This window comes from Pipistrellus hanaki, assembly GCF_964339955.1.
Source record: "Pipistrellus hanaki genome assembly, chromosome: 17".
Taxonomy (NCBI): domain Eukaryota; kingdom Metazoa; phylum Chordata; class Mammalia; order Chiroptera; family Vespertilionidae; genus Pipistrellus; species Pipistrellus hanaki.
The window spans coordinates 27,869,737-27,897,605 of record NC_140519.1 but is presented as its reverse complement, the minus strand read 5'-3'; the positions used below and the strand labels follow the sequence as shown (position 1 = coordinate 27,897,605).

At 37.1% G+C, this 27,869-nt stretch overlaps 1 protein-coding gene and 1 pseudogene across 4 annotated transcripts in view; both read left to right on the top strand.

Annotated features, from left to right (window-relative positions):
• COL14A1 (collagen type XIV alpha 1 chain) overlaps positions 1 to 27,869 on the top strand; it is a 174,031-nt gene that overhangs the window by 22,761 nt on the left and 123,401 nt on the right. For all 3 annotated transcript variants that reach the window (XM_084864968.1, XM_084864967.1, XM_084864969.1), the window contains exons 4-9: positions 3,667 to 3,810; positions 9,310 to 9,393; positions 20,397 to 20,552; positions 21,445 to 21,564; positions 22,815 to 22,979; positions 26,217 to 26,378. In XM_084864968.1, the coding sequence (XP_084721094.1) occupies positions 3,667 to 3,810; positions 9,310 to 9,393; positions 20,397 to 20,552; positions 21,445 to 21,564; positions 22,815 to 22,979; positions 26,217 to 26,378 (831 nt within the window). The remainder of the gene's footprint in view (positions 1 to 3,666; positions 3,811 to 9,309; positions 9,394 to 20,396; positions 20,553 to 21,444; positions 21,565 to 22,814; positions 22,980 to 26,216; positions 26,379 to 27,869) is intronic.
• LOC311612174 (large ribosomal subunit protein uL15-like) lies at positions 1,520 to 1,967 on the top strand (annotated as a pseudogene). The gene has a single exon. The product of its transcript is annotated as a large ribosomal subunit protein uL15-like (transcript).

Below are 27,869 nucleotides of genomic sequence, written 5' to 3'. Positions count from 1 at the left end.
CTCCCCCTCCCTTCTATTCTCTCTAAAAGTCAATGGAAAAAAAATGTCCTCGGGTAAGGATTGACAAAAATAAAATAAAATAAAATAAAATAAAATAAAATACTCTGTATCTGAGGGCCAACAGTTGTGACTAGCTGAGTATATTGTAATTAATTAACTTGATAGAATGTATTAAGCAATTATAAATTAAAATTACATAAGCTAAGTAGATATAAAAATAAGTTAAAGCAGGAAAACCAAACTTAAATTTATTGATCTTGAAGATAATAGTTATGTAAAAGATGCTCTTTCATATACCTATCAGCTTTCATTTTTTCTAGGATCCATTTTTATAAAATATACTATTATTTATTTCAGAGAGGAAGGGAGAGACAGATAGAAATATCAATGATGAGAGAGAATCACGGATTGGCTGCCTCCTGCATGCCCCCAACTGGGAATCGAGCCCACAACCTGGGCTCGGAATTGTTCCTGGAATCCTTCAGTCTGCAGTCTGACACTCTATCCACTGAGCCAATCCAGCTAGGGCTAGGATCCATTTTCATATAGTATATAATAAATACTCAATAATGACATATTTGTGTAATATATATATATATATATATATATATATATATATATATATATGATATTTTTTCCTTTATTGGCGATAAAGATGGTTATGTTAAGGTGGACTACTTTTCCATTGGAGACCTTTGCCCAACTCATTTAATCAGACAGACAGATGGTCTGTTGTTCCTAAGCCTGGACCTCTTACCTAAGAGCAGATTTAAAATTTCAACACACACCTGGCTTCCTGCTGTGTCACTAAAAAGTAACCTTCTTTTAATTAACAAATATTATACATAGGCTTCTTGAAATGACTTTGGGTTTAGTGCTACCAGATAGCAGCTTTCTCTATGTTGGCCAACAAAGTGACTCAGTTGTAGAAAGCAATATTTTCTTTTCAAACTCTGTTTGGTTCAGAGTTTTCATTTTGGAACATAGCCCAATTTTGAAATAACTCTGACTTTAAAAATTATAGTTTGTTTTCTAAATTAAGCCATTCTGGGAAATTTCAGTGTAAGTGATTCTTGAACATTGGTGTGACTCTAAAGGTCAAAATATAAATTGCTAATATGTGGTACCGCTGAGAATTTCCCATGTCCGACCTTGAAAGGTAAACTTTTCACTCAGGTCATCAATGTGTTAACTTTTCCTGATTAATTGCTGATCATACCAAACTATGAAGCACTCCAAGCAGGTGCTACTGAGGAACCATAGATCACCAACTCGTGCTCACACACCTCCAGTGACAAAATAAAAGTTGAGGATGAAAGCAAATTATTTCTTCATGAATACTGGGATTGTTTTCCTCAGCGACCTAATGTCCTTCCTGCAGTGGCCCAATTCAGTAAGACAGTCTTGAGACTCTGGTATCTACTTGATCAAACATAAAATAAATTGAAGTAAAAAGGGTAGCAAGGCCCTACCTCAAGAGACTTCGCAAGAGCCTCCCTCTTGCATCTTGGCCACCAACATGCCTTCCAGACTGAGGAAGACCCAAAAACTTCAGGGCCACATGAGCCACGGCCACGGCCACATTGGCTAGCACAGGAAGTATCAGGGGGCGGAGGTAATGCTGGTGGCTTGCATCATCACAGGATCACCTTGGACAGATAGCACCCAGGTTACTTTGGGAAAGTTGGTATGAGACATTACCACTTAAAGAAGAACCAGAGCTTTTGCCCAACTGTCAACCTTGATAAATTGTGGACCCTGGTCATTGAGCAGACACCGGGAAATGCTGCCAGAAGCAAGACTGGAGCTGCTCCTTCATTGATGTGGTGCGATTGGGCTACTACACAGTTCTGGGGAAGAGAAAGCTCGCAAAGCAGCATGTCATTGTGAAGGCCAAATTCTTCAGCAGAAGAGCTGAGGAGAAGAGTGAGGGTGTTGGTGGGGCCTGTGTCCTGTTAGCTTGAAGCTATATGCAAGGAAGTTCATTAAAATGTCCACAAATATAAAAAAAATAAATAAAGGGTAGTAAGTACATCTAGTTATAAAGTGTTTGTGGACATTTAGCACTGCAAGACATGTTCCAAGTATTGTTTATACTAATTTCTCCTAAAGTGTATTCCATGGTACTCTGCAGGATGCTAATAGCTATTATACAACAGAATAGTTTAATGGTCAAATAAATTTGAGGAGTGATATTTTAAACAGAGTTTAGAGCTTTTTTATTGCAGAATTCTCAAAGCCTTGAAAAGAATGCACCCTAAGCCTCTCAGAAAGGGATTCCGATACACAGTTTTCTAAGATAAATTTTTTTGTTGTAGATGAGTTTTGATTGCTAGAAGTTCATAAAACCAAAATTTAACATCTCAGACACAAATGCATTTAAGGAAATGGGTTTTGACAAGAGAAAGGCTCAGTTCTGCCTTCATGTAGTAGGAGGCATGGATGATAGTAGCATGGCATTTCAGACTTAATGTCATTAATTTTTATTAGAATTCTAGAAGCCCAGTGCACAAAATTTGTGCATGGGGTGGAGGTGTGCCCCTCAGCCCGGCCTGCACCCTCTTGCAATCTGGGACCCCTCAGGGGATGTCTGACTGCTGGTTTAGGCCCAATTCCTGCCCGCTTGATTGCCCCTAAATGCTCACCTGCCTGCCTGCCTGCCTGATCACCCCTAACCACTTCTACCTGCCTGCCTTGATCTCCCCTAACCATTCTGCCTGCCTACCTGATTTGTCCCTAACTGCTCACCTGCCTGATTGCTCCTAACAGCCTCTGCCTTGGCCCCCATTGCTGCGGCTTCATCCGCAAGGGTGTCCAGAAGGTTGTTGGGATGTTCAGTCTAATAAGCATGTTACACTTTTATTATTATAGATGATTAAAACATATTATAATCTATGCTATGCTTTATTAAGCCAGCAAATTTCAGGCTATTTTTTTTGCTGCTACGTCTAAAGAGGCAGATGCTTTAAATTAATTTCCCTTTTCTCAGACATAATAAATGCTGAAATTTTGAAAATTTGAATAGAAGATTGGTATTTAATCTATAGCATTTTTAGGAAAGCCTTAGATGTTAGTCTAATTTGATGGAAAGATAACGGGGGCTTGAAATCTTTTCATGCAACAGGCTTTTAAGTAGCCAGGTAATGAGTGGTTCCTTCAACATCCTGAGCCAGTGATGCTCAGATTTAAGGTAATTAAATTGCTAGTGCTTCAAGGATGCTTTGACTCATATTAGAAAGGCCATAGAAAAAATACCAGCGTAGATATTACATTCAGTCTTCCCATATTTCCCCTTTCACTTTTACTAGTAAGTGAAATTCTTTCCTTGAAGAGTATATCGATGTTGAGGGCTTCCTGTCTTCTAATCTGGTACTATGGTTTTCCCTAGTGTGAAAAAGCAATAGGGTGTTATGATGACAAGTTTTTATGAATGTGTTTTTATTGAATTTAGACAACTGAAACCTGTGCTTAAGTTTTCTAATGCAAAGAGCACAACTGAAAATGAAAATGAAAAGCATATTAAAATTAAATGCTATGCACATACATACTGTGATATATTTTTTAAAAATATTTTCCCTTTTAAAAATCTTGATGGTTAATAAAATCACTTAATGTACACAGTTAACCTACTTTTTAGAACTGATTTATCTTTCTGTTTTATTATAGGTGGAAAAACTAATCAGCTGAATCTCCAGAACACTGCAACAAAAGCAATAATTCAAGGTCTTATGCCAGACCAGAATTATACAGTTCAACTCATTGCACACAATAAAGACAAAGAAAGCAAGCCAGCCCAAGGTCAATTCAGAAGTATGTATCCACAGGTCTTACAGTGCCACCATGGGATCTGTCCCAGCTCTGAGTTTGAATCTGCGGTAAATTTTGGAGCAGGTTACAATTCTAAATTGTTTAGATTTGAAGAGATATTAAAGGACATTCTATACATTTGAAGAGATCTTAAAAGACATTCTTAAAAGCTCCTTCTACCACTATTACTCTTCTTCTGCCTCTTGCTTCATCCATTCACTGTCCTTTAAGTTTTCAAATGCTATCTATGACAATGTCTGCGGAGCCTTACCCAGACATCTTATCTACCTTGCATAGAACAAATGCTCAATAAATATTTAACAAATGACTGAATGGATGATGCCTACACCTCCTCTATAGTATCCCTAGTAAGTGCCAATCCACTCTATGTAAAAACAATCTTTACAACAAGGAATGTAATCCTTTCCAATAACTACTCAGTTGACATTTATGTTGGCTAGGTCCCGTGATAAACAGATTTGTGAACAAATGCAACATAGTAAGTCTTAGAGAGAGATTCAGGACTCTATGAAGGATGGTTCTCTCTCTGCCCCAGTAATGGGCTGGGAAGAGAGTATAGCTTCATATTTGAACTAGTTCTAAAGTAGTAAGTTGTGTAAACAGAGAAAGGGTGGGGCATGCAGAGACATTCTAAAACAGGGCAGAAAGCTCTGGGGCAGTCCAATCTGTGTGGATACCATTTCATTAGAAAGCTTTCCCTTAGATTGAATTCAAAACTTGTTCACACAGGCCCTAATGCTTCTGCCTTTCAGGAGATTCATTCATTCATTTTTTTAAAATTTAAAAATGGATATTGCTTGTCTACTAAGTGTAAGCCCCTATTCTGGGCACTGGGACATGACAAATTCCTGTCCCTATGGACTTTATATTCTAGTGACTGGAGACTACACGAACTTCTTTTTAGAGGTGTCATTTCAAGTGTTGAGGTCACAGCTTTGCATATCATGAATGCAAATGGAAGAGGCCCATCATGGTTAACTTTCTGGGTAACTTCATTGTCAAGATAGATTTTTAAAAGAACCCAATTGATTACTAAGAACAATTTTAAACATTAAAAAAATTTAGCAGAATAATAGTACACTGAACCCCTAAATATCCATCACTCATTTCAGCAATTAGCCATTCATGGCCAATCTTGTTTCATCTGTTGCCCCACCCCCCATATTATTTTGAAGCAAATCCTAATCATCATTTCCCATAACAATAGCTTTTTAAATCTTGCCACTGGGTTTAAATGCAAGATTGGAAGGCCCTGGGTTCTAGAACTTTGTGTGCAGCAGTGTTTATCTGATTTTTGATCTCTCCCTCTCTTTTTTTTCTTTCTCTTCTAATGAATGTTTTATGAGACATATTTTGTGATTTTTTTTTTAATTAAAAAAACTCCACAACTTTTGTTAACCTGCTATCTCTTGAAACTTCTGAACAAAGATGATTGGTAAGTCTTTTCTGTCAGGAGGGCATACAAACGTTTGAAATGTTACATTGTTTTGAAATTTGCATGGTCTGGAAGCCCAGAGGAAGTTTTTTAATGTTATTTTCAATATAAAACAGCCTTCTGTCTCAGTTCTTTGGCACTGTGCCTCCGTTTCTGGCCTCTGACATTCCTACATGAATAAGCAAAATAACTTGTCTTAAAGTGTGTGAGAAGCAGTAAAAGGGACGAGGAAAATGATCATTTTACAATAGTCTGAAGGTATTGTGATTACTGATTTCGCATATTTCACTGACTGGGAACCCTAAGAAACACAGGTGGACTTTAAAAGGTTTTCCAATAGCTATTTACTCTAAACACTTAAAAGAATATGCCTTTGTTTTCAGCTCACTTAGCTCTGCTGAAATTATCTTAGTGAAACAGTCTAACTGGTTCGTTGGATAAATTATATGTAAGCTTATATTTTTTAGCTATGTTATTTTTATTGGCAGGAGAGAGAGATTAGCTCTCCCCAAATAATGGTTTGTAAGAATGAGATTACAATAACTTTGGATGGCTTCCTTTTCTATATTGCATTTCAGTTACATTTTTGCTCCCTGTGAGATGAACTAAAGCCTGTTTTCCCTTCCCTGGAAAATTTTCCTGGGTGGATCCAGGAAAATGATGATCCAGACAAATCCTGAGAATATAGGTTTGGAATTGTGTAGGGAATGGAATTCTTTCTAAGTCCATCTTATGAGACAGGGAAGCTTAAGAAATAGTCTTTGTGGTTTGAAAACAAAAGGCGTGTCTGGTGTGTGTATTTGACCAAGCAATTCAACCATGTCTAGCTTCAGTGTACTCATCTGCGAATGGGGGTGATGACAGGTGCCTGTTATCGTGTGGGTTAGCTCAGTTCAGCACAGAGTAAGGCGCACAGTAGCTATTATTATGATTAATGCCACTTTGTTGGTCTGTTTTCTACTGATTTCCCCCCCTGTGTGGGGGAGACAGCAGTTTCGTGTTACATCTTATATGTGACCCAGTAGCCTAGTTCAAGATAACTGTTGTTTTTGCTTGTTCACTTATTGACCGGTCAATGATCCTATTTTAAAAAACTTTCTTTTCAGCCCATTTCCCTCTTTGGAATGGCATTTTGCTTATCTCTATTTACAAAGTCTTGCTCGTCTTTCAAAGTCTGGCTCAAATGTCATTTTCCCAGTGTCATTTCTTGAGTCTTTGGAATTATTATTTATCAATCCTAGTTGTACTGTCTGCACTGTTCAGCATAATTTTTTTCATATTAAAGTTGCAGATTTTTTTTTTTTTTTACAGAGGATTTAAGCATTGGAGGCCAGGGCCTCTGTGTGGGTGGGATTGAAGATGCAGATTTGAAAATTATCCTAAGAAGGGTGAGAGTTAAACTTGTGAGATGATAAAATTGTAGGTGTGGCATACAGAGATGCAAGGCAAATTTAGTATGTCATGTTTTAGGAATGAAAGCAGAAAAAAGACCCAAAGAATGAGAATGTTAAGGAGGGTTCAGAGGAATGAAAAAAATAGGATAATGCCTTTGTAAAACCCGGGGGGGAAAAGAATTTAAAGAATGGGGTGTTCCATATAACACAGCAGTTCCACATCCGGGTATCTATCTGAAGAAAACAAAAACTCTAATTCTAAAAGATATATCCACCCCTATCTTCATTGCACTGCTATTTATAATAGCAAGATATGGAAGCAACATAAATGTCCATTGATAAATAAATGAATAAAGAAAACACACAGACACACACACGCACACACACACACACACTGAAATATTACTCAGCCATAAAAAAATAATGAAATCTTGCTATTTGGACAACATGGGTGGACTTAATGCTAAGTGAAATAAGACAGAGAAAGACAAATACCACATGATTTCACTTATATGTGCAATCTAAAAAACCACAAATGAACAAAGAAAATAAACTCATAGATACAAAGAACAAACTGGTGATTGCCAGAGGGGTGTGGATTGGGGGATATGTGAAAAGGTGAAGGGAACTAAGAGCTACAAACTTCCTCATTATAAATTAAATAACTCACAGGAATATTATGTATAACTAAGGGATATTGTCAATGGTATTGTCTTTTATTAATTTTTTTTTTTTTTTTTTTTTTTTTTTTTTAGAGAGAGAGGGAGAGGGATAGAGAAATAGAAACATCAATGAGAGAGAAACATGGAGCCCACAACCCAGGCATGTACCCTGACCAGATATTGATCCCATGATCTCTGTTCATGGGTTGATGCTCAACCACTGAGCGATACTGGCTGGGCTCACGTGTACTGTTTTTTTAATATATCATTTGTATTGTGTGTTTGTGTTCACTACCCAAAGTCAAGTCTTCTACTAGCACCATTAACCCCCCTATGACCCTTTTCTACCTCCTGCACTCCACTTTGGTAATCACCATACTGTTGTCTATGTCTATGAGGTGTTTTTTATTTTTTTCTAAATTCTATTACCTTTTTCACCTAGCCCTGCAAACCCTCTCTCCTCTGACAGCTGTCTGTTCTCTGTATCTATGAGTTTGTTTCTATTTTGTTTGTAAGTTTATTTTGTTCATCAGATCCCACAAATAAGTGGTATCATATGGTTTTTGTCTTTCTCTGACTGACTTATATTGCTTAGCATAATACTCTCCAGGTCCATCCATGCTATTGAAAAAGGTAAGGTTTCCCTCTTTTTTATGGCCAAGTAGTTTTCCGTTGTGTAAATGCACCACATCTTTTTTATTTATTCATCTACTGATGGACACTTGGGCTGCTTCCAAATCTTAGCTATTGTAAATAGTGTTGCAATGGACATAAGGGTGCCCCATTTAGTACTTTTTTTAAAATATATATTTTATTGATTTTCCACAGAGAGGAAGGGAGAGGGATATATGGCCAAATGTAACAAATAAATGTAATCTAGAGAGCTAGAAACGTCGATGAGAGAGAAACATTGACCAGCTGCCTCCTGCACACCCCCTTCCAGGGATGTGCCCGCAACCAATGTACATGCCCTTTGCTGGAGTCGAACCTGGTCCGTAGACCGACGTTGTATCCACTGAGCCAAACCATTTCGGCAAGGGTGCCTATATTCTTTTGAATCAGTTCTTTAGGTTTCTTTGGATATATTCCTGAAGTGGAATGGCTGGGTCATAAGGCAGTTCCATTTTTAATTTTAATTCTGCTTTCCACAGTGGCTGCACCACTCTGCTTCCCTGCATCGCCTATCCTCCAATAAATTTGCTGATTTCTGTGAAGTGAATGCGACAATTAAATGAAATGTCTTGCCACCAGATCATTTCTTTCTTTTTACAGGGCATTTATTCAGAAACCATTGCCATTTGGTGGTGGTTTCACTGACTCAAACAAATTAAGGTACCAACAACAGGAGGAGGAAAGTTCCTGTGTAGTGTTTTAACCAATGGAAAGTAAAACTAATGGAGTTCATTGGACTGAATGAATTAAAGGACCAGGGGCATTCTGGGTACCTGAATAGTTCACAATGAAAGTGATAAAGAAATACTATGTATTGCTAGGAAAACTTATTTTGCATTTGAAAGGAAAATATTATGGGGGTTCTCCACTTTCTATTGCAGATAGAACAGGACCAAATGAGGATAGCCATGGCTAAGATCTTTCTAGAACAGGGGCCAATACGTAGGTCTTGTCCAGAGACTCGAAGATATGGCTTGAATCCTGTGCCAACACTTGATGGTTTTATGAGATTTTTTTTTTTTTTTTTTTTTAGTTTTTAGCCACTTGGTCCTTCATTCCCTCATGTATGATAATCATGCTCATTTTATAGCAGTTTTGAAGGATGAGTACTTGATCAAAGTAATTTCTTAAGTGTATTCCATACATTCTCATGACAAAGGTGCAAAATATAGTGCTTCCAGTCTTTGGAAATAAGATTCTGTTATGGAGCTAATTTCAACTTAGTACTCTCAATTTGCATCGGTTTTAGTAAAAATCACTGAATATTTTCTTTTAGCCTTTAACGTAACATGTTGTTGTATTTATACTTTTCTTCCAGTTAAAGATTTGGAAAAAAGAAAGGATCCAAAAACCAGAGTCAAGGTGGACAAAGTAAATGGGAATAAACCATCTGTACCAGAAGGTCAGTTTTAACAGTTTGCTTATACTGGGGGCTGAGTTGTTTTAATAACACAGCCAATGCACACACATGTAGCTGTTGGTCCCATCAGAAGATGGGATCTAATGTGAAAATCTTCCTCAGCTTCATTTCACTCTTCCTTCCTTTGCCACACATAATCACTGTCAACACTTCCCTCTCCCTCACTCTCTCGTATTCAACACACCTCCAGGTTCTAGCAAATTTATTTTCTATTGACATACTGACAGAATCTGTTCATTTCTTTCCATGTCTATTGCCAACACTCAACTAAGGTTCCATTTTTTTCTTGGCATGCAATATTTTTTTTAAAGCAAAATATCAATGAATTCTCTACCCAGAAATTAGAGCAATCTTCTCAAAATAGATCTGACCCTATTTTCTCCCTACACACACCTTAAGACCTCCTCAATAGCTTCCAATTGCTCTTAGAACAGAATCCTTAGCAAGACCTCTAAGGCGATATCTCATAACAAACCTACCTTCCTCTCCTTCCTCATCTAACAACTGAATGATTTCTACCCACTGGCTCCCTTTCAAATTCTTTAAAGACCTTGGTCTCTCCCATACAGTAGCACCTGTGTATTCTCTGCGTGGAACACTCCCCACATCACCACTCTGCTTAAATATGTTTTTCCCTTTCAAAGCTAAGTTCAATCATTACTTTCTCCTAAATATTTCCTAACCTTTCTCCTCTATTACAGGCCCTCATACAACAACTAACTTCCCTTAACAGCATTTGTTGTAATTTTATATTTACTTTTAACTTGAATGGTTGCCTTTTCAACTAGACTGTGAGATCCAAGAGAGCAAGAATTGTGTCTGTTTTTGCTTCTCATTGACTCAGTATCTAACAGTTTCTGACACACAATAAATTTCCAGTTAGCATTCGGTGAATAGAAAAACAAATAAATTGTCTACTAAAAATGTTACCTACTAATAGCTAAAAATGTAATTTTTATAAAAGGTGCCCCTGTTTCTTTTCAACCTATAGCATGAATTTACAGTCATGTTTTGTGAATATGCAAATGTACATATGGTCTGCCATATTGCATTTCCTGTTCTGTGCATTGCTTTGTCACTTTGAGAACTTTCCATGTTATTGCCATTTCCTATGCTCCCCCATATGCCTTATTTCCTTAGAATTGATCAAGTTTTAAGAAACATATTTTCCTCTCTACTCACCTAGAAGGTTTTCAATCCTTTTGTTTTTTTTGTATGATTATAATTCAACTTTTAATATGCATACAAAAAACTAAGTTTATAACTAATCAATACCCAATTATACAATACTTTAATTATCTACCTTCTATATTTTAAACAATTCATGAAATATATATTAATTTTTATTTGTTTTTGTCTCACCAAGGCATTATATTTATAACTATTATAGTAAGTCATTCTCTAAATTTTCTCATGTTTAAAATTTTCTTTGCCCATCTTTCCATTTGCATCTCTGACTTTCTCTATGTGTTCAGTTTCCTTTAGGGACAATATGTGGTGGTAAGCTCATTTTACTCATACAAAAATATATTCACCCATACTCTGTTGAAGAATTAGCTGGGTACTAGGTTGAGTGTTGTCTCTAATCTTTTGAAAGATATTTCACTATATTCTGCCTTCTATTTTTGGCAAGTCTGTTGTCAGTCTAAATTTTACTCCTTTTCAGGTAATCTCTCTTTTCTCTTTGGATGCTTTTTAGGCTTTGTCTTTAGTATTCTACAATGAGTCCAGTTATAGACATCTTTGTGCCTTCAGAATCATGATTCACCTTTCACCAATTCTGGACAATTTCCTATCATTAGTGCTTCCAATATTCTTTTTCTCAAATATCTTTCTCTGCTAAACCCTGAAATTAATCATTTCCTCAAGGAGTCCTGTTCCTTTTCATGAAAAATTATACTTAGAAATCAACATGTGGGTACTAGATGTGCTTATTGCTTCTAGATTGTCATTGCTTCTAGTCCTACTTAGCTGAAAATACAGGCGCACAAACACGCACATACACACACAAATATACACACACCATTATTCCTCTATCTATCTACCTATCATTTATCTTATTGGATCTTATGTCTACTTTTTACCTATATTACAGGGTTCATTATAGTCCCCTCTTTCTATATTAAATTTATGTTTTTAGGAATTCACAAAAACAGGAGACAGAATCAGTCATTCAGAAAATAATCATTGGAACACTTGCATTATACCTACGCATACAATTATAAGATTTCCCTGAGGGCAAGGTGATGGGATTCTCTTAGCAAAATGCCTCCAGTTTTCTTTCCCCCACCCCTACCTCTCTTGCTAAGTCAGTTTTAAAGGATTTTGACACCTTTCTCTGTTGGTCTCCAGCAAATTTTATTATTCTTAACCTATAAATTCCCCAGAGGTAAGAAATCATAACTCTGTCTTAAATAAGTTTTCAAATGTCCTCATTTTTTTAAGAGAACATCTAGCATATATTTTTTTTTTCTTTTTAATCAGATGCTTTTCAACTATGAGCACTGCTATAGATTTTGGCAGTCTGTTCCCATAGGTTTGCTTGGGCTTGTCTGATGGATACAGTTTTTTTCTTGTGTAAATTTTCTGTTAAACATCTTGTTTCTATACCTTCAGGGCTGACTGTTGATATCAAATTATACAGGTAGTTCAGTCTTAGAAATTGCAAAATGTCACGATCTGTTTGGTATTGAGAAATTGGAATAACAGAGATGATTGAGTGGTTGTATATTTCAGAAAATCACCTTGAACAACCAAGGTAAATATACAGTAAACTCATGTTCAAATTATATAGTCAAATCGGAGCTGAAAATAATTGCAAATGTAATGTACTGGCTTCTGGAGATGAGGAAGTTTTATTTTTAAATAGTGATGGTTAGGCAAAGTACCCTTTCTTGGGTTAGTATTAATTTATGATAAACAGGAAATAACCAGAGAATTGTACAAGTAAACTTTTAGGCAAACTTTATATAAAAGTATTTAAAAAGTACTATATATTGTACTTTCAAAGGAAATAAAATCCATTTAGGTATCTTTTGTTGTGGTAGGTAGAGTTTGGAGAGAGTAGACAGGAAGAGATGCTAAAGGTGAAGGGGATAAAAACAGTCAACAGTCTCAGAGATGGGAATGTTGTTTGGGGGAATAAGAGGAATTTCCTTACAGCGAAGTGAGAAATAAATAAATCAAGTGGAGTTGAGTTATGGAGAGCTTTGAAGAGCACAGTGAAGAGTTTAGGCTTAACTTGGAAGGTGAGGGAGGGAAGAAATAATCTTAAAATTTAGAGTTGGAAGGTACTTTTTTTTTTTTTTTTTTTTAACATATTTTATTGATTTTTGTACAGAGAGATAGAGAGTTAGAAACATCAATGAGAGAGAGAGTCATTGATCAGCTGCCTCCTGCACACCCCCCACCGGGGATATGCCCGCAACCAAGGCACATGCCCTTGACCGGAATCGAACCTGGGACCCTTCAGTCCCCAAGCCGACGCTCTATCCATTGAGCCAAACCGGTTTCGGCTGGAAGGTACTTTTGAGAGCCACGTAGCTTAAGCAGTTGAGAAGATGGTTGAGGCTCTTTATCCATGCCATCAAGGGTTAACCAGCATCTGCTTTTATTGACAAAGATCTCACTGTTTTCCAAGGCAGTGGTCTATGTAAATCTCGACTGTTAGAAAGATATTTCTTGAAATGAGTTGAAATCTGTCTCCTTGTGGGCATACAGAACACTCCTAATCCCCTTTCTGTATGACAGTCCTTTTAGTATTTAAAGACAGCTGTCATGTCCTTTCCAAGAATCTTGCAGTTTATGAGCAAAGGAGAAATGTGATGTTTACAGGATTGTAAGTTACTCTTGAGATGCAGGGCTCTGAGTGACAGAAATGTTCTTTTGGCTGAAGTTTAGGGACTCGGCATCTCACATCTGCAAGTTGTCATGGTGTTATTTATCCCAGGTTGGATATAGCAAGTGGGTATGACTTTAATTGCAAGGCTGGCAATCTTCCCTCCCTTTTTTTCTCCCTCCTTCTTTCCCCTTTCTTTCCTCCCTCCCTTTCTCCTTTCTTTCCTTTCAAATACTCTTCTATGATAAGAGTTGAATAGCTCAATAGCTAAGTGGTTCAGGCTATGGAGTCATTTCTGGATTAGAATTTCAACTTTTCTACCTGCCCAGTGTGTGATGATAGGCTAGTTATTTAACCTTTCAAATTACTTAACCTTTCTTAATTCAATGGAATGAGAAGAACATCTATCTTAAATAATTAATATCTGGCTTAAATGGGAAAGATATATATCAACACATCTGATGAAAGCAGGCATGAAATGGTAGGTCATTTCATTCTTGTAAAAAAAAGAAAGCAATGAGGAGTGTCTACCATAGTCAATAAATAAATACCTGTATGTATGAATCAGGGTTCTCCACATGGAAATAGGATCCCTATACATATGGAAAGAGATTTATTGTAAGAAAGTGCCTCATGATTACAAAGGCTAGAAAGCCTCAAAATTTGCAGCTGGCAAGCTGGACACCCAGGAGAGCTCATCCTGTAAGTTCCAACCTGAACACTGGCAGGTCCCATATCCAAGAAGACCAGTGTTTCAGGTCTAGTCCAATGTCACAGCTCAAGGCAGCCAGGCAGGAGCAGTTCCCTTCTACTCAGCCTTTTTGTTCTATTCAGGTCTTCAGTCAGTTGGATGAGGACCACCCACATTGGGTAGGGTCATCTGCTTTACTCAATCTACAGATTCAAATGTGAATCTCATCCAAAAACGCAGACACACTCAGAATAACGTTTAACCAAATGTCTGGGCACCGCATGGACTAGTCATGTTTACACAAAATTAACCATCACTATGTAATAGATTTCTTAGAAGTAAAAAGTTCTTCCAATGCCCAGATAGTATGGCTTAGTGGTTGAGCACCGACCTATGAACCAAGAGATGGCTGGTTCCATCCCCATTCAAGGCATATGCCCAGGTTTTGGGCTTGATCCCCAGTAGGGGGTATGCAGGAGGTAGCCTATCTCTCTATCCTTTATGATGTTTCTATCTCTCTATCCTTTTTCCTTCCCCTCTCTCTAAAATCAATAAAAACATTGATTTGTGTTGGCTGACTACCAATCTAAAACAACACTTGATGGCTGACTACCAATCTAAAACAACACTTGATGAAGAAATTCTGCAAAGAAAAATAAAACAGAGTAAGAGAAGAGAGTGATGGGAAGTGTTGTTTTAGATTGGTAGTCAGCCATCAGGGATACTACGAAAGTTAAATCTACTCCAAGACTGGACCAATAAGTATTAACTTCACTCTGATTAATGTGAAATCAGACTCCTAACTCCTCATCTGCTAGATGGACAAATTGTAACATTAATACAACATTAAGTAGTGGCCATCCATTATGTGAGGACATCTTCTATGGTAGTGGCAGTGTGGTATGATGGGAAAGGATATTGGACCAAACAGTTAGAAGTCCTGATATCCAGTTCAGGCTCTGCCAGTAACCACTAAGCCATTCACTTGTCTGTCTAAACCTCAATTTCATTTTCTGAAAAATGAGAATAATTAATGGCTCTCCACAAAAATGTTGTATTAGATGTTCCAATGTATTTAAAAAACCCTTTTAGAACCATTAGCTTAAAAAAAAAAAATCCAGTGATGCAGATGAAGCCAATCTTGAGAGTGAGCTCTTGGTTTGAAAACTTGAATTTAAGTGCAAAATTGTTCTGTGACCACAATTTTCTTTCTGATGTCTTGGTTTATGAAAGGTATACCTAGATATTTTGCTAGTGGCATAGAAAATATAAATAATCCAGAGCCACTAAATAAATCAGACTAATGCTGGAGAAAATTATTGTGAGATTTTTCTGATTGCATATTAAAATAGCGTGAGTAAAAATAGTAAATGCTCGCCTTTCATTCAGCTTTGCCTCCAGCATTGGAAGAGTATCAAGGAAGACAGGCAAAGCTGATACTAACTCCTAAATAACTGTAATCCACTTCTCCAGTGTAGTCCTGAAACAGGAGAGACCACACTTAATTCAGCCATCATGGTCCATTTTTCTAGGGCTCTGCCAGACAGATGAATTACTATGTAAGAAGAGAAATTCTTTTTCAACAGCACAGCTCAATGTAGTTCGCATTCATTGATGAGCTGCATGCCAAGAGCTGAGCCAGACAAAACAAATCAGAAGATAAAACACCAATTTCTTACCTCTCAAGCTTACTTCTTACCTTTCATAGAAATAAAATAGTCTGGGAGATAGAAATGGAAACAAAGCGTAATAGTCCAGGGCTAGTACCACAAATCAGGTACAAATGCAGAAGCAGTGAAGAGAGGCAGGTGAGGTTGAATATAATGATGCACATAACTTTCAGATATAGAATGTTGGCAAATGGTTAGTCTTCCAAATCCCCCTCTTGACGCACCTCCAGAGGTATAGAATATAATGGGGATAATTCCTTCCAAATGTTATGATGTTTGTGTTGTAGCCTGTATATTGGGTGCTTTCCTTTGACCATATTTAGCTGCTTAGCTTTTTATTATTTTTTTTTAACACTACCTGTATTTTCAGAATTATCGTTTGCTAAAGACCGTGTACAGTCACTTTTTTAGATCTCTTCCATTTTACTTGTATCCATTTGTGTGTGTTTATTTAGTTCTCTATATTTTTTCACATGTGTATGTTTGTGTATTCACAAGCACAGTAAAAATGCTGAACATTCTACCACCATAAATATCTGTATGTTGCCTCTTTATAATCACATCTATCTCCTTCCCACCCTCCATCCTTAATCCCTGACAACCATGAATTGGTCCTCAATTTCTAATTTATTTTATTTTATTTTTTTTTACATAAAAGGTATTATATAAATGGAATCATGAAGTAAGTAATCTTTTGGGATTAGCTCTTTTCTCTCAGGTCTGTGTTAGTAGTTCTGAGTAGTAAGTAGTACATGGTGTGAATGTACCACAGTTTGTTTAACCATTAACTTTGAAGGACATCTAGACTATTTTAAGTTTTTGGCTATCATGAATAAAACTGCTATGAACATCTGTGTACAGTGTGTGTGTGTGAGTGTAAGTGTAAATGTAAGTTTTTATTTCTCTGGAATCAATGCCCATCTTAGAGTGCAATTGTTTGTTTATATAATAATTTCATTGTGTACTTTTTTAAAGAAACTGCCAAACTGCTCTGTTTTCGGAGCAATTATACCATTCTATAGTCCCATGAGCAATGTCTGAGTGATCCAGTTTTTATGCATACTTCCCAGCACTTGTTGTTATTACTGTTTTATTTTTAGCTATTTTGATAGGTGTGTACAGTGAAAATTCATGGTGGTTTTAATTTGTACTTTCCTGATGGTTATCAGTGTTGAACATCTTTTCATGTGCATACTTGCCATCTGTATATCCTCTTCTATTTTTTCTTAAAAGTTTCTTAGTTTTACTTACTACATTTAGGTTGGTTATCCACTTTGAAGTAATTTGGATATAAAGTATGAGGTCTTAATCAAATTTATTTGTTTGTTTTCATGGATATGCAGTTGCCCCAGCACTGTCTGTTAAATTATTTTTGCACATTTGTCTAAAATTATATTTAGATTTAAAATCAGATAGTTGAGCATATTTGTATAGGTGTATTTTTGGCTCTTCTATTAGTGTCTATTGATGTGTGTGTTTATCTCTAAAAAACTAGACTATACTGACTATTATATCTTTATAGTTAGTAGACTAAATATCTGGTAAAGTAATTCTTTCCACTTTATTCTTCTTTTTCAAGATTGTTTTAGCTATTCTAAAGTCTGTGCCTTCCGATATAAATTTTAGAAAAAGCTTGACTATATTTAAAAAAAACACAAAAACTTCTTTCTGAGGTTTGATAGGAATCATATTAACCTATTGGTAAATTTGGAGATAATTGCATCTCAACTATGTTCAGTCTTCTAATCCAAAAACACAGCAATCTGTAATCTTATTTATTTATTTATTTATTTATTATGTCTTCTTTGTTTTTTTCAATCAATAGTGTGATTTTCAGCACACAGATCCTGCAGATGTTTTAAGTATATACCTAAATTTCTCATTATCTTTGGAACACTTATAAATGGTATTAAAGTTATATTTTTTTCAGTTGAAAGAGCACTGAAAATTGTATATTATTGTGACCTTAATTTTTCTTATTACTTTGATAACCAATGTAGTTTAAATTATCTCCATTCATTTATGGCTATATATCTTTCCTATTCTCTAAATTTTTAATCTCTTTTTTAAAAATATATTCTTGATACTATTCTTTTTCAGTTTTTTATATTGTACATGTCTTCTCCAGTTGGAACTTTATATATTTCTTAAAGTGTTTTTTATGAGCAACTTTCAAAATTTTAATATCATTAAATTTGACAGTCTTCTAATTTATAATCAATTAATTTTATCTTACTTTGAAACTATATAGGATTTATATCTCTAAGTCAAAATGACTTGAGTAAGCTGAATAGACAGAACATTTTTATTGAAAAAATTTTGACATAGCTAATACCTGTTTTCATAGTCCTCTTCTACATAAAGAGAGATTTCTAAGACCTTATCTTCAATGTACCCAAACAAAAAAGTGAAATAATATTCCCAATAGTTTTGGAAGAGAAAGAAAGCTACTCTCAATTGAAGCAAGTTTCCCTATTAAAAATGAGAGAAACAGATTCTTGATGCTTCATCAAACTTCAACTTTCCTGATTATTTTTAAAAAAATAAATTTTTATCCCGTGATTTTTTGCAATATTCTGTTTTAGAATATTTTGGACTGATACAGTAGGATTATATCCCAAATTGGTGGTGACTTTGTACTTGGTATTAAAGAAGAGAAATATGTTGCCTTAAAATGTAATATATCAACTTTGGAATGAACTGTACTATATAGCTTCCATATGAGTATCTGAGTATTTCATTGGCAAATATATTTTCCCCCATCTGGTAAGAGGATCTAGATATTCCATGTATATTTATGTCTGGGGGGAAAAAATCCAAGATTTTTTTAAGCAAATTGTGGCCTGCTAGGTGCAGAGATATAGATTAAATTGCCTAGCCCAACCATAGCAATTCAACTGTTTTCTCTCTAGGAAAAAATATTCCACTTATTTATGAATACTTATACATTTTGGGTTTTATTACATAAATTATATTTCAAATATTGTATTATAGTCATTTAATGTTAGAAAACAAACTGGGGATTTGTTGGCAATTTCAAGAAGTTGGCATGACACCAACACACACAATTCATGATCTCCGGTCCTAATATGAAAATTCAGTGAAGTTAGTTTTTTTGGAAACACAAACTACAGTATGAGGGAATGCTACTAAAGATACTAACAATACCCTGTGGTTTTGAAGGGTTCTTAAACACAGTAAGAATATTTGAGCATCTTAGTTCTGTGTGCACCACAATGGTGGTTTTCTCCTAGTCAAGCATAGACCTATTAGACAGTCTCTTCCTTTGTTGCAAAGTCAGCTGTTTGCCCTTGGCACCTTGCCCATAATCACTGCAGGCTGGGACTTTCCAGCCCCTGGGAATCCTGTTCTAAATCCCTGTTGTGAGACCCACTTGGGCCATTTAGAAATCAATTATTGAAAGGATTTTAAGGGACAAAATCTTATTGCCACAGAGACACAGTACAGTAGTTCCCCCTCGTAGGCTGTTTCACTTTCTGTGGTTTCAGTTACCTGTGATCAACTGTGGACCAAAAATATAAAGTGGAAAATTCCAGAAATAAATAATTGACAAGTGTTAAGTTGTACACCATTCTGAGTAATGTGAAGAAACACCCTCCACACACACTTTCCTGTGCCATCCTTTGTCCAGCGTTTTCACACGGTATATGCTTCTCACCTGTTAGTCACTTAGTAATCAATTAGGTTATCAGATTGATGGTCATGGTATCAGCATTGCAGTGCTTGTGTTCAAGTCACCTTTATTTGATTTAATAATGGCCTCAAAGTGCAAGGATAGTGATGCCAACAATTAGGATAAGCCAAAGAGAAGTCATAAACTTTATCATAGGTATGTATGTATAGGAATAAACATACATATTATATACTAGTATATAGAGGTCCGGCGCATGAAATTTGTGCATGGGTAAGGTCCCACAGATCAGGGCCAATCTGTGGGGCAACTGGTGGGGTGATTGGAGGGGCATCCCACTTGCACCCACCTTGGCTGACTTGGGGCCTGCAGACTAGGGTCAGCTTCTACCCTGGTGATCAGTGCGCATCATAGTGACCAGTCGGTCATTCCACTATTCAGTCAATTTGCATATTAGGCTTTTATTATATAGGATATATATTATTTGTGATTTCAGGAATCCACTGGGGGTCTTGGAATGAATATCACGTGGATAAGGGGGCACTGTTCTGAGCATAAGAATTTGAATCTGAAGGAATTCTTGGGCCCTTTCTAATTTTCTTCTTCCCCAAACCAATCCTATGTTAGCATAGGTCTGTGTGCCTCTTTTAGGCTAAATGTATGGCCCTGACTTTTCCTTTAGTGTAGGAATCCCTCATTTCTCTTCTGTCACTTCCTTTAGCTTACTTATCAGAATAGGAGAGCTGCCTCTGCTTCCCGGCCATCTTCCCCATCTCTGTCACACTGGTTTTGCTAAGACTTTTCCTGGAAAGAATCTGCAGGCTGAAACCAAAGCTGGATGATTTTGCACAGACAGTGCTTTCTCAAATATGTAGAAGGCTCATCTTGCCAGGTTGGTGTGAACCTGCCAGTGCTTTGCTATTTCCAGAACACTGGCTCTGCGGCCAGCCAAGCTATTATGATTTTTGCCCAGTGAAAATGCATTTTAAGGGAAGAGTTGTAAAAACACAGTTGCCTTAATGGGAACTTTATTGTAGTCTTAGCACTAAGTTATTTGAAGGACATGGAAATAGACTCACTCTTTTTAAAAGTTCCAACAGTAACACGGGTGCTTTTCTGGTTTGTACTTTGCAGAAGTGAAGTTTTTCTGTCAAACGCCAGCAATCGCTGATATTGTAATCCTGGTTGATGGTTCGTGGAGTATTGGAAGATTCAACTTCAGACTGGTTCGGCTTTTCTTGGAAAACCTGGTTACAGCGTTCGATGTGGGCTCAGAGAAGACACGGATTGGTACACATTCTACTACTCATAGCAGTCAACTGTCAGTGTAAAACTTTGGGGAAGCCTCTTAAGAAATTTCAAAGGCTCTTTACAGAGTGACTTTCAGAATTACAGGTCCCACTATAGTAGTGCACCCCAAAATGCAAATTTGGATCAATAGGATATGCCAATTATTTGTTCCCATTAATTTTGCTGTGATACTGTCATTCAATTAATTATTGAACCTATTTTAATTTTCTGGAAGTCAAAGTCTTCTATTATTATTATTATTATTATTATTATTATTAAGTTAGAGTTGGCTTAAAATTTATTAGGTAAAAGTTTTCTTTTTAAAGGAAACAGTTAATCTAGTGAAACATTATGCTAAAACAACTGGAAATTGGAAAGAGTTTTATAGTACAAGATAATCTTTGTCACATTAAATCTAGCTAAGAATAAAAAGCAAATAAAAAGTTTAAAATCTTTAAGCAACATGTCCACTTTATTACAAAAGTCTGCCAGTTTTGCTTTTAAGTAGGCGTTAAGGAAACTCCTTCTTTGAGAATAAGAACCAACGTATAAATCTAGACCTTTTTATCTACAAACATAATCCAGACTTAAAAAAACACACACGCTAAGTACCTAATACTTTAAAAGTGCTCACTTCCAGATGGCTATAAAATAGATACATTTCCTCAGCCCCCAGATAATTAATTCTCTTGACTAATTCCTTAAATTAATGCCAGGAATCCTCTTCCTCCCCCACCCTTAACCTTCAGGAATCTTTCTTGAAAGCACATAGTGAGATGGAGACAAAATTGTTGCAAGGATTCGGCCGTTCATCATTCTAGTTTCTTGACTAGTCCACTAGAGCTTTGAGTAACCCATCATTTCTGTGGGCTTTCTTACCTTTATTTTCCAGGTCTAGCACAGTATAGCGGTGATCCCAGAATAGAATGGCACTTGAATGCCTTCAGTACAAAAGATGAGGTGATTGAAGCTGTCCGGAATCTACCATACAAAGGAGGAAATACGCTAACAGGTATGTTTTGTTCAGCCCACATCTTTAGCAGCCTATTTTGCTGAAGGATAGTTTTATTTCTTTAGTCAGCCTCTTTGTAAGACTTAGCATAATACTTTTTTAAACCAAAGGGAGTCTTCTTTTCTCTTCTCCTGTCACTTCCTCTAGCTTCTAAAGTTCTCAGATAGTGCTTTTCTCAAACTCAGCTTCATAAATTAAAACCCAGACATCCCATTGCACATGAATAGAATGTCCCAGGAGGGGCTTGGTTGACTTAGAAGGAAATGGGGTAGTCTCTGAGGCTGATAGTGCTCCTAGCTGTTTTAACCTTTGTAAGTCCCTTTTCTTCCCTCTCTTTTCACCTGTTTTCTCCTCCAGCCACCCTGTCAATGAAATAAAGACACATTCCTACCTTATATTTAAGGAAGGCATTTTCTTGGCCCTTATTCTTCAGTCAGTAGCTATCATGAAAATATGTGCGGCTCTTTGGCTCACTGATATTTTTAATAAGTGAAGAATGTGAGACTATTTAGATGATAATTATCCTAGCCACAAGGGGTTATCACAGGTTTTACCCTTACTGCACATCCAATATAGATGCCCAATTAAAATATATACTAGTAGATATTGTCATTGACTTTTAAGGAAACCACTGAAATTCTGACAATTGCTTAGCCAATCTGAGGCATAATCTAATGGGTATTTTGTTCATACAACAAAAATATATTCAACACAAGTCCTATAAAAAGTATTGCAGCATTTCTTATTTTTTTCTCAGTGAAAAGTATCACATTCAAAAGACAGGATTTCAGTTTTCTTTGAGATTTTCCCCTGCAACCTCTAAAAAAGAGAGATAGGAAAGAATTTTTGGTTCTATAGGCCATCATTAGCAAAACTGAAAGTATAGAGATAATATTTTGAACAGACACTATTGTGTGGGGATTCTTGCTTTGTTCTAACTTATAAAGGTTTACATTTTCTTGTACACAGATCTGTCATGTCCATGGGCCATGAATTCCATATTTGTTGTAGATGCTAATTTCTGAAATGATGCAGTAGTCAGTTATTTGTATTGCCTCTCTTCTGGTGGAGTTGAATTTTTCATCCAATCTGTCAAGGAAGAGGTTGTAAAAATGAAGGTGAAAGTTTGCATCTAATAAAAATCCCTTTAGTTCAATAAGTTACTCATCTTGTGGTTACACTTTGCAGGACTGGAAGGGTTTTTATTGGAGGTGGTTGGTTTGTGTTTATTTTTCCTTGTTTTCTGCCAGGTCTTGCTTTGAACTACATTTTTGAAAACAGCTTTAAGCCAGAAGCAGGATCAAGAACTGGAGTATCCAAAATTGGCATCTTAATCACAGACGGGAAATCCCAAGATGATATTATTCCACCATCCAGGAACCTTCGTGAATCTGGTGTGGAGCTGTTTGCCATAGGTATGTGTCACTTATAGTTCTGTTCCAACAATGGGGACGGACACACAGCCACTTAAAATAATATGGAATGCAAAGTGTACTTCATGGAAAGCCAGGAGGCCTGTACAGTTTCTAGTCCTGACTCTCATCACAACTAGTCAAATGATCTGAGCCCTACAACCTACATTTAAAATGGAAGTGATGGTAACTGTCCTGTGTCCTATGGTGTGAGGACCTCTAAGGCGAGATACCATATGTAAAATGTTGTGAAAAGTATAAAGGACAATGGTTAGGTTCATACTTGTTACTTTGTTCCAGTCAGAACTTTTTAGTATCTCTTTATATGCTGTGTCTTTTCTGGTGGTATATGGAGAAACCCATTTATCATTTTCAAGTAATTAAGGCCCTGCAGTTATTTAAAGAAGTTGTAACAAAGTTCCAGTACACAATATTATTTCTCTGAAGCTCTTTTTTAAGGTATCATTCTTGTGGAAAAGAATATATATACATACATATATATATATATATATATACACACATATATATATATATGTATGTATACACACACACACACACACACACACACACACACACATGTGCGCGCGCAGAATAACTGCAAAATATTTAGTTGATGCAACTTTGCTCTTGAGGAAAATGCTTACATTTTCTTTGGCAGTAGGAAGGTCTTCTATTTCCTAGAGACCGACAAAATAAAAACAAACCCAAATCTAGACACAGTTCTTCTGACCCATTCCTAGATTTGCTATCAAAATGTAGTTAATAGAATGTTTCATTCAGGAAGTATTTGCTTATCTGCTGTGTGCCAGGCATTGTGGTGGGTGCTGGGGCACAGAGACGGGGACAGCCCTGTCCTTACAAATCCAGCCATTCCAAGTCACGGTGACATCTCCTCTCTTTCTCTGCTTTTTTGCAACCAACTATTTTGCTATTTGGTGAGAGAGAATTGGGACTATCTTCCCTAGAATTAAAGTTTTATATCTATAAATTCAAATTTGTTGTTTTTAACTAACCAGCATGAAAGGCATGGCTGCTATTAAGCTCATTGCTTCAGTATGCACTAATGTGATTTTGTTATTGTGGATCCAGATCCAACTGAACATTTTAGAAGCTATTGTAGAAGTCCTTCAGGCAAGAAACATCAGACAGATTGATTTAATTTTCATTTTTTATTTTGCAATCATTTCCCCCAACAAAGGAAATCCCTTCATAAGATGTAAACTGATGGGGGATTCATTCATGTGTTTATTCTCCCTTTTGTGGGCTTGTTCATAATGAATGGATGAGTTTTTAAACAAAACTTTAATTGAATTCAGATGTGATTTGAACTTTTTTCTTCTTCTTGAAATTACCTGGAAACCAGTAGTATTTATTATCCTAGGACCCTCTAAAGCAAATAGGTGAGAAAAAAACAATGCTTTGTTACTCAATGTGTTGAGGTTGGAAGATGAATTCAATGGTACAGCCAGGCCTCTAAGAAGTAATTCATGTTGCCCCAGTAATTGCTCTTCCTTTCTTCCATAGTACCTCTTTTAACACCCTTAGATGATTACAATGTCAGAGGTTTATAGAGAAACTAGAGGCCTGGTGTACAAATTTGTGCATTTTGGGGGAGGGGGGTTCTCCTCAGCCTAGCCTGTACCCTCTCCAATCTGGTACCCCTTGGGAGATGTCCAACTGCCAGTTTAGGCCTGATATTAGGGATCAGCCAGATATTCCTCTCACAATCTAGGACCACTGGCTTCTAACTGCTCACCTGCTTGCCTGCCTGATTGCCCCTAACTGTGCCCCCTGCTGGCCTGGTCACCCCAACTGGCCCCTCTGTCAGCCTAGTTATCCCCTTCTTCCCCCCCTTGCTGGCCTAGTCACCCCTAACTTCCCCTCCCCCCCCCCACTGACCTGGTCAACCCCAACTGTCCCCATTGCTGGCCTGGTTGCCCCATGCAGCCTGTTTGGTCATCCGTTCATTGCGATGGTCACATAGGCTTTTATATAGATAGATGCTCCTTGTTTGTTGAAGCCTGCGGAAGAGAGATATACCTTCACACCCATAAGAACCAATCCTGTGCCTTCCTTTTTCTGTTTCTAATTTCATTGGTAAATATTTACTCATTTTAATGTGCAGTCTTCTGAGAGGCAACACTATATAGTGGTTCAGAGCATATGACTTTGGATCTAGACTGTCTGGGCAGAATTCCAGGTGTACACTTCAGGGTTATGTTTTCTTAAGCAAGTTAATTAACCTCTCTGTGCATCAGCTTACTCATCTGTATAATGGGAGAAACAATTGTGCCAAACTCATAGGGTTGGTTGTGAGGATTAAATATGTTAATATTCATCAAACACTGAAGCATTTGGGGCAGAGTAAGCACACTGTAAGTGAAAGCATCCACTGCTAAAATAGAGACTGGAGAAGTTGCATGAGGGTGGAGGGTTTTCTGTATCACTGTATTTCCCACTGTATTATAAATACCCAGCATTGCACTTAACCAATAGCAAGGGAATTCAATAAATATTGTGGAAGAACCAGAGCTTTCCTTTTTGCAATGGTTACTAGGCAGCCTATTTTATTTGCGTATGTTAATTCCCCCCCCCCCAAGCTATCTTGTAACACTATATTATAATAATATTCATGAGGATCGTTAAATATTATTTTTATTCTAGTAATCTCTCAATTTAAGTAAATATGTTTTATAGAAATTTAAACCTGAGGTTTTGATAGTTTAGAATCCTGGTTTAATTACTATTGCTTAGGCAATATTCATGCAAGACAGAAGTTAGTTTCATTGATATGTCTTTGGGGTAAGACATACTGAAGAAAATGAAGCTCGCCCTACCTGGTTTGGCTCAGTAGATAAAACATTGACCTTTGGATGGAAGGGTTCCAGGTTCGATTCCAGTCAAGGGCACATGCCTGGGTTGTGGGCTTGATCTCCAGTGTGGGGCATGCAGAAGGCAGGGGGGTCAATGATTCTCTCTCATCATTGATGTTTCTATCTCTTTCTCCCTCTCCCTTCCTCTCTGAAATCAATAAAAATATGTAAAAAAAAAAAAATGAAGCTAAACCATTTAACAGTGATTCTGAAGGTGACTTTTAAAAAGCCTCAGCCGGGAGAGATGTGCCTCTTTAAGCAGCAGGTACTTTGCAGTGAGACTGAGGGGCTCAGGTTGGGGACAGTGCCGTTGCTTTTTCAAATGGGGCATGGATGTCCTAACCCTCCCTGTTGTCCTCATTGCCAGGGGTAAAAAATGCAGATGAGAACGAGCTGCAGGAGATCGCCTCCGAACCCGACAGCACTCACGTGTACAACGTGGCCGAATTTGACCTGATGCACACGGTGGTGGAGAGCCTGACGAGGACGGTCTGCCTCCGAGTGGAAGAACAAGACAGGGAGATCAAAGGTAAACGGTGACGGAGAGCAGTCATTCTGCGCACATGGGTTAGGAAAATTCTTACCATCTTTCATCTTGACTTTCTAAATAGAGTTCTCTATTCTCCTAACAGAAACGGGGGTATATCAGTGGGGTGAGGGAGGAATACTTTAACCACTAGATAATTTTCTCCTTTAGACCATCATGTTTGTGTCTTTTCATTAAACTTGATTTTCAGATCATTGTCCATTTACATTAGGGGTGTCGAACTCAATCAGAGAAGGGGCCAAAATCTAAAATCCAGCCTAAATCGCGGGCCGAATGGTTTACTGAACAGTCATAAACTGACAATGTCATAAACTGACAGTGGAGTGCAGTGATGACAGCGCGGTGCGGGCCACATTGCAAGGCCTGGCGGGCTGGATTTGGCCTGCGGGCCTTGTGTTTGACATATGTGATTTACATAGTTGTAAGAAGTAATGTAGAAAGAGCCTGTATACTTTTCCAGTTTCCCTCAATGGTAAACTACTGCAAGACCAGCGTAAGCTATCAGGGGCATGGTGCTAGCACTAATGCAGTCGCAATATAGAATACTTCCATTACCACAAGGATCATGCCTATTGTCCTTTTATACCCACCTTCATTCTGTCCCTCCCCAACCTCTCCCTAACTCCTGAAAATTGATTCTCCATCTCTAAGTATTTTTCATTTTGAAAATATTATATAGATGGAATCATGTAGTATGTGACCTTTGGGGATTGGCTTTCTTTATTTAAGGTAATTCCCTAGAGATTCCTTCAAGTTGTTGCATGTATTAGCAGCTTTTTCTTTGAACTGCTGTGTCGTATTCCACGGTATGGATGTGCCACCATTTGTTTAACCATTCCCGCATTGAAAGACATCTGAGTTGTTTCCATTCTTTGGCTGTTACAAATAAAGCTGCTCTGAACATTCATGAATAGGTTCTTCTGTGAACGTACATTTTAATTTCTCTGGGATAAAGTTCAGAGTGTCATATTGTAATTTTATATTTAGTTTAGTTTTAGTTAAGAAACTGCCAAGCTATTTTCCAGGGTGACCATAGCATTCAGCATTCCTACCAGGAATATATAGCATGTCCCCCAAAATGTATGTACACACTTTGAATAAGTACAAAGGCAGTGCTTATTAAAATGCATTTCATTTTCAAAGTTATCAGCTATTAAAGTGTATATACATTTTGGGGGGCCACCCTCAGTGAGGGATCCAGTTTCTATGCATTGTCACCAACATTTATTGTTGCTACTGTTTTTTTCATGTTAGCCATTCTGATCAGTGTGTAGTGATAGCAGCTCCTTGTGGTTTTAATTTGTGCTTCCCAGATGCCCAGTGAAGTGGAACATCTTTCCCCATGCTCATTTTGCCTCTGTGATATGCTCTTTGGTGAATGTCAGTTCATGTCTTTCGCCCATTTTCCAATTGGACTTCTTTTAGTTTTGTTTTGTTACTGAGTTTAGTTTTAACAGTTGAGTTTTGAGAATT